The following is a 13,328-nucleotide window of genomic DNA, read 5'->3' as shown; positions in this document are numbered from 1 at the left end:
GCAGGTTTAGCTACTAAAAACCTCTTTATACTTTGACATATAGCGACGAGCGCCAACAACTTTCTAAATATTAAAAAAGCTAATATGGAATTTTTTTTTTTAAAAAAGCATTTATGAAAAGATGAAAATAACCACGAACGAGATACATGCATCGTTTCAGCTTTTTAGACAATAAAATGAAGAATTTAAAATTGTTATATATATATACACACACTGGACACTTTTTTCAAATAATCCTCAAACATAGAGGACTGATTTGTATATAATCTCTACAACGTTTTCCTGTTGTTTTCAGTTTGAGAAATTGAACAGAACACTCCCTTCCTCTGTTGTTGACTTTGAACGGCATAGATGTTGCCACATCAGCCCAATTTGAACTCCTCTAAACCTGCAACCCACTTCTGGCGCGTGCAAATCCCTGCCGACCACTAAACCCCTTCCACTCCCACCCAAAACCAGAGGTTATATCTCACGCACTGCACCCTACGTGAGCGAACCCTTCAAATTTCTAGAATCAAAACTCCGCGCCACTAACCTCTCAAATATTCCCACTCTCGCATCCACCCCACGCACCGATCCTCCCCTATTTTATTGGAGCGTGCGTAACACGTATTATATACCTAGTGGGTCTAAGTTTCTCGAAAGTTGCTAGGATACTTACACTAGCACGACACTTAAATACACGAACGCACACGCACCGTACACCTGTAAGATAAAGGATTAGTAAAGTAAGGTGACGAGTTCTAGAGAGAGAAACATTTTTTAGAGAGAGAAAGTCCCGTGCTCATTTTTTTTGAAGTTTTAGAGAGAGAAAGCGAAAGGCAAACGGAATCGAAGATCTCCACAAAATTAGAGCTCGAAACCCTAACCGTCTCTTTCTTTCTCTCTCAATAAATCTCTACCTTTTACACTGTGTGTGTTTGGCGATGTGTAGATACATGATTCTGTATGTATAGGTTTTTAGATCGTGAAAGATTCGATAAAGGTTCGTGCTTTACCCTAATTTATTGTGGTTTCTACGCTTTTTTTCCCCCTAATTGAATTTCTATGTCTGTGTTTGGGTTGATTTGGGAGTGAAATTAGGATTTTTCTCTGGGGTTGTGGTTATATTGGAAACCCTAATTTTTGGGGGTTTAGGGGAATTTTGAGGAAATTAGGGTTTTGAAAACGGGATTGAGAGGAAATTACTGTTTTGAAGGGGAAAGTTAGGGTTTTGAGGTGGTACATGTATGGCTTCTGAGAGTGTAGTAGGAGAAGGAGGAAATGGAGGAGAAGTTAGGGAGAAACAAAGGTATGCAGAGAATAAGGTTTATACCCGAAAAGCCTTTAAGGGACCCAAAAAGAACAGCCTCATCAACACCGTTGTCACCACCACCACCACCACTGATAACAACAGTAACACAAATATAACCACCACTACCACAGAAGCCGCTGGTGAAAATAACATCAACACCACAACAACCACTGCAACTGCCACAACTGAAACTGCGACTGCTCTAACCATCGCCTCTGCTGTTGCAACTGAAACCGCAGCCGCAACTAAAACCACCTCCACTGCAGCTAATGAAACTGCAACTGGGAATGAAACAAATGACAAGGAGAACTACGAGAAGGACTTGGTTGAAGTGCGAGAATCAGAACCTGTAGCAATTGAAGACACATATACTGCCCAGCAAGTGCAACAGCCTGTTTCTCACTCAGTTGTAGTTTCAGATGATTCTACCAGACTAAATAGGCAGGAAGTTCAGGAGGTGGTTCCCAGTGTGAGAGAGCAAGTTGTGGAGAGGGAGCTGCATGTGGGGAATGGGGTGCTGCTGAAGGAAGGGATGGATAATAGGGTGAAGGTGGACTTGTTATCGCGGTCGAAGCAGGAGAAGAGGGAGCTCAGAAAGAAGTTGGAGAGTGAGCTGGAATTGGTGAGGAGTTTGGTGAAGAAAATTGAGGCGAAAGAATTGCAGCTCAGTGCTGTTAGGCTGAATCATTCACGGGTGGTGCTGGTAAATGATGGGGTGGATAGAAGATTGAGGAGGGTTAATTCAGAAGTGGGATCAGTGGGTGTTCCCCGTGAGAGCACAACTCCTATTCTTACTCCTACTCCTAGGCAGTCTAGGCCTTTGAATCAGCTCAGTATATCTGTTCTGGAGAATAGCCAGGGCATGGGTGAGTTTGTGGAGAAAGAGAAGAGGACACCAAAAGCAAATCAGTTCTACAGAAATTCAGAGTTTTTGCTTGCAAAAGACAAGTTTCCACCAGCTGAGAGTAATAAGAAGTCGAAATTGAATGGGAAGAAGCAAGGGGCAGGGGAATCAGGGTTTGGGTTTGGGACAGGCACTAAGATGTTCAAGAATTGCAGTGCTTTGCTTGACAAACTGATGAAGCATAAGCATGGTTGGGTGTTTAATACACCTGTTGATGTGAAGGGTCTTGGTTTGCATGATTACTTTACCATTATCAAGCATCCAATGGACTTGGGCACAGTGAAGTCCAGGCTGACCAAGAATTGGTACAAGTCCCCGGAAGAGTTTGCAGAGGATGTGAGACTTACATTTCACAATGCTATGAAGTATAACCCGAAAGGACAAGATGTTCACGTAATGGCAGAGCAGTTATTGGATATATTTGAGACTAAGTGGGCTGTTATAAAGTCGGATTATGATCATGAGATGAGGTTTGCTTCCAGTTATGATGTGGGCATTCCTACACCTACATCAAGAAAGGCTCCTCCATTTGTACCACCTCCTCTTGATATGTGGAGGATTTTGGATAGATCAGAATCAATGACATATCCTATTATTGATACGAGACCCAAACCCATTACCACTACACCTTCTGGTAGAACCCCTGTTCCAAGGAAGCCCAAGGCAAAGGATCCAAACAAGAGAGACATGACTTATGATGAGAAACAGAAGCTTAGTGCAAACCTCCAGAGCCTACCTTCAGAGAAACTGGACAACATTGTACAGATAATAAAGAAGAGGAGTTCAGCACTCTCCCAACATGATGATGAAATTGAAGTGGATATTGATAGTGTTGATGTGGAGACTCTGTGGGAGCTGGATAGGTTCGTCACCAACTATAAGAAGAGTTTGAGCAAGAATAAGAGAAAAGCTGAGCTTGCCATTCAAGCTAGAGCAGATTCTCAGTTGAATGTGCAGCAGAAGGTAAAGCCTTTGACCAAATTTCTCAGCATTAAGTGTACTTTTCTAAAAGGAATTTGTGGTTGCTAAATTTCTACTGATATTTGGTTGCAGGTCTCAGCACCAGTTGTGGTGGAGGCATCAAAAGAAACAAAAGCAGGTAAAGTTTTCTGATTACGAGTCTTAATTTCGTTTTGGTTACCCTATAGTTTAGTTGTATTGGTTATTTGAAAGATTGTTTCTTCTGCTGGCAGATGAAAGGAATGTCTCCACTTTGTCACCTAATCACGTGGAGAAACTGGGAGACAATGGAAGTAGGTCTAGTAGTTCAAGCAGTTCCAGCAGTGATTCTGGATCTTCATCAAGTGGTACTGCTTCACATTTCTAATTTTGCAACTTCTGTCGTTGTTATGTATTATACATTTGGTCTGATGTTTGGTGAACTCATTTATTTTTCTTTATCTGCATGATTATTGCAGATTCTGACAGTGACAGCTCCTCAGCGTCTGGATCTGATGTAGGGAACTAATTGAGTACTCAAGTAGTTCAGGTGGTTGCATATTCTCCTGGGTTTGCATGAAATGTTTATGTGACTTTTATTTGTAGATAACTTGTGCACTTTCCTGTGTTTCTTCCTGTTTGTTGATTATAATATGGTATGCTCTGCTGCTCATCAATGTCACCACATTGTCATATCAGTGCTTGTCTGCTGTCCGGACTGCAAGTGCTACCCACCATTTAGTAGCAATAGAGATACTAAAAGCTTGATCATTGTTGTTGAAAAGAATGCATGTTTGCTTAGGATTTGCAGGATGTTTAGGACAACACTCTTTATTTGTGATTTTCTAGTGAAAAAACGAAAATATAATTTTATGCATGTTAAAACGTGGTATCTGATTGCCCTTGTACAGTGCCTCTTATATAGCAAGAATGTGATTGCTCTAGTAAGAGTGTTGTTTGGTGATATTGCTTAAGGTCCTGTTTAGTTATGTGGATGATGTTGGCTTGGTTATTGGTGGGTTGGTTCTGAATTCTGATAGTTACTTGATGGTACCGCGCACTGGTATGAATACCTTATAGGCTGGGTATGGATTAGTGAGGGAAAAAGAATATGACTTGGGAATTCAGAGCTTGGGAGCAGAAAATGGGTTCAGAATCTGCTCTAAGATCAGCTGGCTAATGTAATGACCTAGCATTAGAAATTGGTTTCTCAATTGGTAGAAAGCCTGCACTGTATAAATTGGTGCACACCATGACAATTTGGATGGGAGGAGATAGTTAATCATCAATGAATTTAAAATGTTTTATGTGATGGATTGTTGGTTGATTACAGCTATTATGACATATTTCAAATGGTTTCTGATTCTAGTTACATTTGGATAATATTTGAAATGCATATATATATATATATATCAGAGCATTTTAGGCTTGTTGATCATGTACAAACCTTTTGTTTTGTTTTTTGAACTCCATTTCTGGTGTTAAAATTTATATTTTCATCTTTCCCAGCCAGTGACATTTTCTTGGACCATCCTCTCTGTCTGAACCACATATGCACCATTGCCATCTCTGAAAGTTAATTAATCACTATGTTGGTTCTGAAGTTGGATTATATTTATAGGGTCTTCCACTCAATCACTTCTTTTTTGTTTTCCTGTATGCACAACTAATTCCTAAATGATGATGTAATGGAAGAAGACATTTTCTAAAACGTATAAAAAAGGGCAGTTTGTTTGTTATGGTGTTGGAGGCCTTTTTTTGTGTTTGTGTTATTTGCACAATAAAGATGTTGAGATGAAATTACATGTTCTCAAAAACCTGTTCTCTTTGACCTTTACAACATGTGCACATGTTATTATAGGAAACTCATGTCGATTTTACCTGTACAATTAATAACCAGCCTCTATTGTTTTCTTCATTTTTCTGAATGTGGTGATTTCTTTCACGGATAAAAGTTACCCTCCATGATTCTCATGTATAGCATCCCATAAGTGCACGTGTTTTGTTCTCAAGTGTGCACTATACTGGGTTGCATGCAATAATAGCTGTGATGTTAACTATGGTGCAGATTAGGTGCAGTCACAGCCACCAACAAGTCTAGATTTCAATTGTCTTAGGACTAGTTTCAAGGTCTGTCATGGGAACCTTGCTATACAATACGGCAAAGCATGACTGTCTTAAGAAACATGCTAAATTGTGGGCTAGTTGGTGAAGCCTGGTTATTCTTAGAGTTGTTTTCCGGTTGTATTTTGCCATCTGTTTTATTTTTTTCCTATTAAACTTATGGAAGAAATGCTTATCTGTGCTTTCTAGATTAGTAAAAATGAAACTGTAATTTTAAAGGATGCTTGCATGCAGATAGCATTAGTTTTTGTGGATTGTCTATTCTTGCAGGGGCATGCAAATAAATGTTTTGTAAACAGTTGAAGCGTTGTCTTGCTGTCATGGTTTTACGCAAGATGTTCCTCTCTATTCTGCATTAGCTATAGCTGATGAGAAGTATTTCTTAGGTTGTGATTGGCAATGTCTACGTTTGTTAAATAGTAGTGGTACTCCTTGCTCATATCACCTTTCCTTTTTCCGTGACAGATCTCAGAAGTTTAGGGTAGATGGCTATCTCCAAAGTTGGTGGACAATGCATTCTGGATTTGGATTCTCATGAGGAATCTGCCTTTGGTGTACAGTAAAATTCTCGAGGCTACGGATTCTCCTGCCAGTGCAAAGTGTAGTTTGTCTCTCTTGTGGGAACTGGTTTCTTCATGTGGCTTATCTGTCTGCTCTTGCATTTGTATAATACTCCCTAGAATGTGGTTATGATATAGATACAGTGGTTTGTTTTCCTCCATGTGTACATGGCTAACTACTAGTCATTTTAGTTCTAGCTACCTTGCCGTTGATTTTGTGTTAGCAGATTCAGGATTCTTTGGTGCTGTAGAATAGATAGTCTGTAATTCAAACTCATGAAGTTATAATTACTTCTTAAGAAATAATTTTTTCTGGAGATTGCTGGTTTGTGGTCTTGGCACAGATTATGGGGCTCCATATGAACACTAAACCCAACAACAGCCATATCCACTGAGTTTTACTTTTTGTATAATATTATTTCTTATGAATGTCAATGTTGTTGAAGTTTTTTTTCAGAAATATTATTAAAAAATAAAAAATGCATAAAAATAATTTTAAGCAAGGATCTTTGTATTATCAATGTTGCAACATATAGCAGTCCCTTGGATCCATTGCATGTAAATGGGGTATTTTATTTGTTGTAAAATGCCTTGAAAAAACTGAAAAGGTGAAGGGAAAAAAGAACTCATGGTTAGGGTGGCAATGTGCTGTTGAGCTTGAGCTGGATTTTTCTCCTTTCATCTCTAATTCAAAATATTTAAATTTATTACCACTATTAATCTATAATGTAGCTGCTTTGATTGGATTGGGAGAAGGGGTTTTTTGTCATTCGTTGAGTGCCCAACCTCATCCAGATTTCTTCTTTTATTTTTTAAAATCATTTTTAAAAAATAAAATATAAATTTAAAAACCAAAATACATTTCTATTTTTAAATTATAAAACTATAAAATAGAATTTAAATTTAAACGTTAAGGTCATATAAATCATTCATGAATTATAAAATAAAGATTTATATATTATATTAAATTTAAAATTACAGTCACATAAAATAAATAAAAAATTCATTGTTATAAAATCTTAAGGTGTGCAGTGAAATTTGCTCTTAAAGTTTTTTTATATTTAAAAATATATTAAAATAATATTTTTTATTTTTTATATTGCACATTAAAATAATTAAAAATAGAAAAAATAATTTGAGGGTAAGTTTTTTTATTTTAAATACAATTAAATAACAATATCAAAAAATATTTTAATTTAGAAAACTAAGAACTCGCGAGAGCTTCTACTTTTAACTTTACGTGTCTTGTAAAAAAGTTTTTATACAGAAAAAACATGACATTGATTTATTTTTTAATTTTTATTTTATTTTGATAAATTAAATGTTAAAATAAAAAAAAATTAATATATTTATAAGTGAAAAATATCTTTTAAAAACATCAACGATACCAAACAAGCACGAAAGCTGAAAACAGTATAGACCAGTCACCAGAAACTAGTTAAGGTAAATGCAAATTCAAGAATGCAAATTCATCCCCTCAAACTCATGCTCTTTCCAACTTTTACAAGATGCTCATCCAATCTCACACCTTATTTCCTCAAAACCAAACCTTTCTCTTCTTCTTCTTTAGATTTTTCACCATGGTCTGGTCTGCAATCATGGAGAGAAAGCCCATTGAACAAAAACAGGTTTTGGGGACCAAATGGCCCACAAACAACTCCCTCTTCAATTGACACCTCTGGCACTTCGTTGTTGGACTCTGCTTCTTCTCTCGCAGAACTTGGTGCTCTTGTTCTCTCTACTAGCGACCCTCTCTCAAAATCCAAGCTTTCCCATTTGGCTTTCTCTAAGTGGCGCAATGAGAAGCTTCCTATTGGGGTATATGACCCTCCTTCAAGACCTGCGAGGCCTCCTAAACCTGAATTGGTTTGTTTTCTTATTGGCTTTTTGAACTTTATTCTTTAATGGGTGTCTCTAAAAGCTTGTATTGCTTATTGAAGTTTGGTTCTTTTGTGTTTGTTGTTATGTTTTGTGATGTTCTTCGCCAAGGTGATTTATGGGTTTTTTTTTTGTGAATTATCAATGCCACTGCAATGGACATTTGATCAAGTGTTTATGAGTTTGTGCTTGTATGGTTTATATATCGCTTACTTGCAGTTGTTCCATTGAACTATTTTCTAGTATCAGGAAGTGGAGATTTTTTATGGTGCCTCAGTGCAGGTATTGCTTTCACAGTGTGTAGTTCATGTCAGTGGGATTTGTTGCTTTCAGTTTCATTCAAAATTGGACGTTTCAGGACCTCACTTTCGTTTATGCTAGTTGTAGATTTTGTCCCTTTTCCTTTTTAAAAATGTCATTAGCTTGTTTTTCTAACAAAAGAAAATGCCATTACCCATGTCTGTTCTTAAAGTAATTTGGGTAGGGAGTTGATGATTTAGTGATTTGACTATTATTGGTTGATTGAAATTGCTAACTGTTTATAGGAAAACTAATTGCTTCAGTTGTTGAATTGGTCGTTGGATTCATGTGCTCATTTCCAGGTTTCCCCAAAGGAAATTCCAGCTCCTAAAGATTCAGGCATGCCTCTTAATGCTTACATGCTTCATAATCTTGCACATGTGGAGCTAAACGCAATTGATTTGGCGTGGGATACTGTTGTTCGATTTTCGCCTTTTAGCGAGATTTTGGAGGAAGGATTCTTTGCTGACTTTGCACATGTCGCTGATGATGAGAGTCGTCATTTTGCTTGGTGCTCTCAGAGACTTGACGAGCTGGGTTTCAGGTCGGTTAATTCATTGTTCTGAGTATTATCACTTCTTTATTGTTGTACCAAGTAGTATTAATTTCCTTGTCATTAGATATGGAGATATGCCTGCTCATAATTTGCTTTGGAGGGAGTGTGAAAAATCATCCAATGATGTTGCTGCCCGTTTGGCTGTGATCCCCCTAGTGCAGGTAATGTTTTGCTCTGAATACATTATCTAGACCTCATTGATCCAGTGGGTGTTAAAACATGCTTGCACGGTGATTTGTATGGCTCTGCATATGCCATTTTTTCAATTTTCCTTTGGTTTCCCATTCAAGGTTTTGCTATCCAAGAAGCTACTAACATGTTCATGACAAGCAAACATGCATGCTGGCATATGATTACTAAGATAATATGTTCTATGAAATCATTGTGTTTAGATGAATGGTAGAGATTTCTGCAGTCACCTCACTTTATATTTCAATTTCCATTTAATACATTTAGATATTTGTTGCCAGATAGGTAAGTGACAGAATTTTTACCCTCAGACAAGTGGTATGTGTCTTGTGAAGTCCTTGTTACTTCTGCCTGCCATTTCAGTTCTCCCAGCGAAGTTATGTTGTGTGCAAGTGCTGGTTAAAGGATGATTCTTACTTTTGATATGCCCATAGAACTCTTAAACGTAATGAAACTTCAATCATGGATAGATTGTACATAACACAGTTTTCCATTTCTATTTAAAGAGATTTTTTTTTTCTTTGTTCTTCTAATACCATGGATATAGGAGGCTAGAGGACTTGATGCTGGGCCAAGGCTAGTGCAAAAACTAGTTGGCTTTGGAGACAATAAAACATCTAAAATAGTGGCTAGCATTGCTGATGAGGAAGTTGCTCATGTAGCCGTTGGGGTCTACTGGTTTGTCTCAGTCTGTCAGAAAATGGGTCGTGCCCCTTGCTCCACTTTTAAAGGTTTAGCAGACCTTTTAATGTTTATCTTTGATAGCCACTTGTTCATATGTCTTTAGTTCCATATATGCCATGCAAGTATTTATTTGCAAATATTTTTTGCCACATTGGGCAGATTTGTTAAGGGAGTACAACGTGGAGTTGAAAGGGCCCTTTAATTATTCAGCTAGAGATGAAGCTGGGATTCCCCGTGACTGGTGAGAAAAACTGTATCTCAGTTATTGCTTGCTTGGAATTCAAAATGTGATGTATTTTAATACTTAATGTATGATCCATTGACCTATCTTCCTTGACAATCTAACAGCAAATCAATCTTCTTTTAACTGAGCACCCAAAGAAAAGCTGTTGTTAACTTGATTCTTGCATTACCTCTGCTGTGCAGGTATGACAAATCATCCACAAATAAACAAGACAAGGTTACAAAACCAGATACCATCGAGAAGCTTTCTGTGGTATGAGATTTAGATTCTCTTCCTCGCTCCCCAGGAGAGTTGACATACATGTGTACAATGTTAGGAGCAAATATACTAAGTGGTGGTTCACATTACAGGTTTACGGAAGACTTGCTTCTATCATTGCCATGGAGACTAAAAATGCAAGTTTGAATAAGCCAACTGGATAACGCAGTTTGAATAAGCCAACTGGATAACACGCAGGGCATAGGCAGCTTAGGTTGAAAATCCTAAAATTCTTATCAGATGGTTGGGTGACAAATTGATTTGAAGTTTCATATACCACTCAGCCAGTAGCTATAGTGATATAACTCGAAGACATGTCACTCTGAATTAGTTCAGGGTCATCTTGTCTTGCCTTTTGAAAGCTGGCAACTCCTGGTAACTGCCAATGTTGGCCCTTTCTGGAGCTTATAGTTTTAGAAGTGCTCTTTTCATCATATTGTCTTTCTTTCTATCATGTATATGTGTGAATTTTCCTTTCTGACTATTGAATTTGTATAGATTAGAACTTCTGTAGTTTCTTTCTTGATCAGTTCTCAGAAAATAGCTGTAACAATTGAAATCCCTCTTGATGACATTTGGATTGGGTGGCTGTGGAGCAGAATAGGCTATGATATCAGTCTTTCTGATTCTGCTGGATCCATGGATGAATGGATGATTTTTATATAATTATATAGATTAAGCTTTCTGAAAGCATCTTTCAGGTTTAGTTAACAAGCACTAGTTGTTTTATTATTCACAAAGGATTTTATTTTGGAATCAAGCTGTGGAGACCCATCTAGAAGAGCACAAATGACTAGCCACAAGGCCTGCAACAGGTGATTCGGCTGTTGTTCCAATTATGTTTATATCATCATCAAAAGAAGTGTTGATAGTGGCTGGCCGAGCATTGGGCATCTCAAAAGAAGTCATTAAACATTGTTTTTGTTGTTGGATCACATGCAATCCTCATTCGTTCGTGGAAGGGCTTCAGCTAGTGGGGGACACATTAAAATGGGGCTTATTTTGAAGATGAAAGGCATTAAAGCACTTCGACTGGAATGGCAACGGTATCCACGAGATAGGTTTTAATTAAACATATAGAAGACCTATATTCATTTTGACATGTATATATATATATATTTCACAATATTCATATTTTATTCGAGATAGGTTTTAATTAAACATATAGAAGCATAGTTTTAAAACCTGACCCGGTCATTGACCTGATCCAGTGATCGGGTTATTGACCTGAATTTAGATGGATATCCATCAAGTTATCATTCAAATCTACTATATCATAGGAGAGAAATTGGAAGGGAGGCCACATGTGTACTCACGGGTCAGATGGGTTGACCCGGGTTAACCCAAAAAATATCTATATAAAACATCTAACTAATTATAAATTTACAATGTATGCATGCATATATACATCTACATACATACATACATACATCTACATATATATATATATATATATATAGATAAATACATACATCTACATATATATATATATATACATATATATATGTATGTATGTATGTATGTATGTATTTTAAGTCAGGTTTTGGTTATGTTTCACAATAATCATATTTTATCCATTACTAATTTAGATTGATATCCATCAAGTTATCATTCATATCTACTATATAATAGGAGAGAAAACCAACAATTGGAAGGGAGGCCACATGTATTTAGTCTTCTTCTTCCAAACTTTCAATTTGATTCTTAAATTTTTAATTTTATTCTTAGAAATTTAAAGGTATAATCGTTGATTGCAAAAATAAGAATTCATGAGGATGATGGAAAAATAAAATAAACAAGGATTTCATAAACCCTAAAATTATAGATTAGTTATACAAAAAAAGATTGATTTAATAAACTTTGAATGTAATAATTATATCTTAATAACATAAAAAAATTGTTTTAAATTGTGTGTTAAATTGATGACTGATAAAATTTGAATTAAATAAATATCTAAAATATAATTAGAAAAGAATAAGCTAAATGTTGCTTAAATCGATTAATGCCACCACCCGCAAATACTTTAGCACAATATAAACATACTAATTTAGTTTTTTTACATCCAACACTAAGTTCAGGAGCTTCTCTACAGTGACCCCATGTCAAATATGTTCTTCCTCTACTACCACTTGACATGGAAATTGAAGGTTGAGATGATTGGGCCGTTGAAGGATCACTACTTGGAGTACTACCATCATGTGAAGACATTTTAAATACCTGACATAATTTATAAGATATCACTAGAAAATTCTTTCAACTAGATTACTAACTACTACCAAAACTAAAGTTTTAATTCATTTCTATAACAAAATTCTGATTTCATGCTACTGCCAATTTTTTTTTCATATCACGGAGGAACAAGGCAGAAATGTCAATCATTTTAAAAGCATGCACAAATTGTTAGATACCTATTTGACTGAAAAGCATCAAATATTTCTTTTCATGGCTTAAACCTTATATTATGGTTCTATAGTTTGAAAATGTTAAATATACTTATAAACCGACAGTCATAGTTTCCCCTGGCATTGCACAACCTGTTCTATCAATAATCAATGAAGTTGACACAACGATTCCAGTATACCAGTATGAATAGAAATCCCCTGCTATCGATTACAATTAAGCTGCTGTTTTTTGCTAATTTTTTTTGAAACTCTACTTCAGAATTTTTCATTGTTTTAGATTCTTATCATCGATTTTTCATTGTTTTTGATCAGTTCCTCCCACCTCAATATCTAGAAAAGCCAGTGTTAACCCTAAATGATAATACTGTCGAAAATGAACTAAAAGAACCAGTAAATAATAAAGGATCACAATACGGTGGGAAGAACATATATTCTTGCTGGGTCAATCGAACAGAAAAATAAAAGAGCAGAGATACATACCTGTTGGAAAAACCGATGGGTCAATCGGTGGGAAGAACCGATGGGTCAGTAGAGGGAACAAAGGGAATAATCGATGGGTCAATGGAGAGAACAGAGGGAAGAACCGATGGGTCAGCAGACTAAACGGAGGGAAGAATCGATACCACTGTTATGCTCTCCTGCAATTTCAACAGAGGGAAGAAGATGAAACAGAGGATAGCGAAAGGCTAAAGAAGAAAAAAACAATTAAAATCTTTGCTAACCTTATGCTCAAACTTGAAACGACGATCAAGGATTGAAGATTCTTCTACTCATCTGCTCTTCTTTGCGACTGAGAGTGAAACGGGTTTGACAAATTCTTGAAATTAATTAGGTCTTCTTCTCATTTCTTCTCTGTAATGCATTCATAATTTGTCTCTCTGCTTTTGTTGTTTTGGCTTTTTAATTGTAAAAGGCCAAAACGACGTCGTTTCAGGCATGAGAATAAAAAAATAAATAAACTTGGGTCTCATCCGGGTTTGGCCGGGTCATCCGGGT

General features: G+C 36.5%; 2 protein-coding genes across 3 annotated transcripts; both read left to right on the top strand.

The window, feature by feature from the left end:
• Positions 1–709: 709 nt before the first annotated feature.
• On the top strand, positions 710–6,140 carry GTE4 (global transcription factor group E4). Of its 2 annotated transcripts, none has more exons than XM_011004233.1 (5): positions 710–3,161; positions 3,252–3,297; positions 3,392–3,505; positions 3,617–3,687; positions 5,727–6,140. In XM_011004233.1, the coding sequence occupies exons 1-4, from the start codon at positions 1,230–1,232 to the stop codon at positions 3,664–3,666; spliced, it is 2,142 nt and encodes a 713-aa protein (XP_011002535.1). In that variant the 5' UTR covers positions 710–1,229; the 3' UTR covers positions 3,667–3,687; positions 5,727–6,140. The 2 variants fall into 2 exon arrangements, with proteins under 2 accessions (XP_011002535.1, XP_011002536.1); XM_011004234.1 differs by having other exon boundaries at positions 3,617–3,690.
• Positions 6,141–7,220: 1,080 nt separating this feature from the next.
• Positions 7,221–10,636, top strand: LOC105109503 (diiron containing four-helix bundle family ferritin protein, putative (Protein of unknown function DUF455)). The gene is made up of 7 exons (XM_011004232.1): positions 7,221–7,687; positions 8,302–8,543; positions 8,620–8,716; positions 9,292–9,475; positions 9,588–9,669; positions 9,855–9,924; positions 10,023–10,636. The coding sequence occupies exons 1-7, from the start codon at positions 7,283–7,285 to the stop codon at positions 10,092–10,094; spliced, it is 1,152 nt and encodes a 383-aa protein (XP_011002534.1). The 5' UTR covers positions 7,221–7,282; the 3' UTR covers positions 10,095–10,636.
• Positions 10,637–13,328: the final 2,692 nt, after the last annotated feature.

Source organism: Populus euphratica, unplaced genomic scaffold, assembly GCF_000495115.2.
Source record: "Populus euphratica unplaced genomic scaffold, PopEup_1.0 scaffold219.1, whole genome shotgun sequence".
In the NCBI taxonomy this organism is placed as follows: Eukaryota; Viridiplantae; Streptophyta; class Magnoliopsida; order Malpighiales; family Salicaceae; genus Populus; species Populus euphratica.
This window is presented reverse-complemented; position numbering and strand designations above follow the sequence as displayed.

Bases quoted from the DNA above. Each gene is read 5' to 3' on its own strand.
- LOC105109503 (XM_011004232.1), top strand. From the start codon at position 7,283: ATGCAAATTCATCCCCTCAAACTCATGCTCTTTCCAACTTTTACAAGA. The intron at 8,544-8,619 runs GTCGGTTAATTC...CCTTGTCATTAG, and splicing joins CTTGACGAGCTGGGTTTCAG to ATATGGAGATATGCCTGCTC. The intron at 9,670-9,854 runs GTGAGAAAAACT...TCTGCTGTGCAG, and splicing joins GCTGGGATTCCCCGTGACTG to GTATGACAAATCATCCACAA.
- GTE4 (XM_011004233.1), top strand. From the start codon at position 1,230: ATGGCTTCTGAGAGTGTAGTAGGAGAAGGAGGAAATGGAGGAGAAGTT. The intron at 3,298-3,391 runs GTAAAGTTTTCT...TTCTGCTGGCAG, and splicing joins ATCAAAAGAAACAAAAGCAG to ATGAAAGGAATGTCTCCACT. The intron at 3,506-3,616 runs GTACTGCTTCAC...TGATTATTGCAG, and splicing joins TTCTGGATCTTCATCAAGTG to ATTCTGACAGTGACAGCTCC.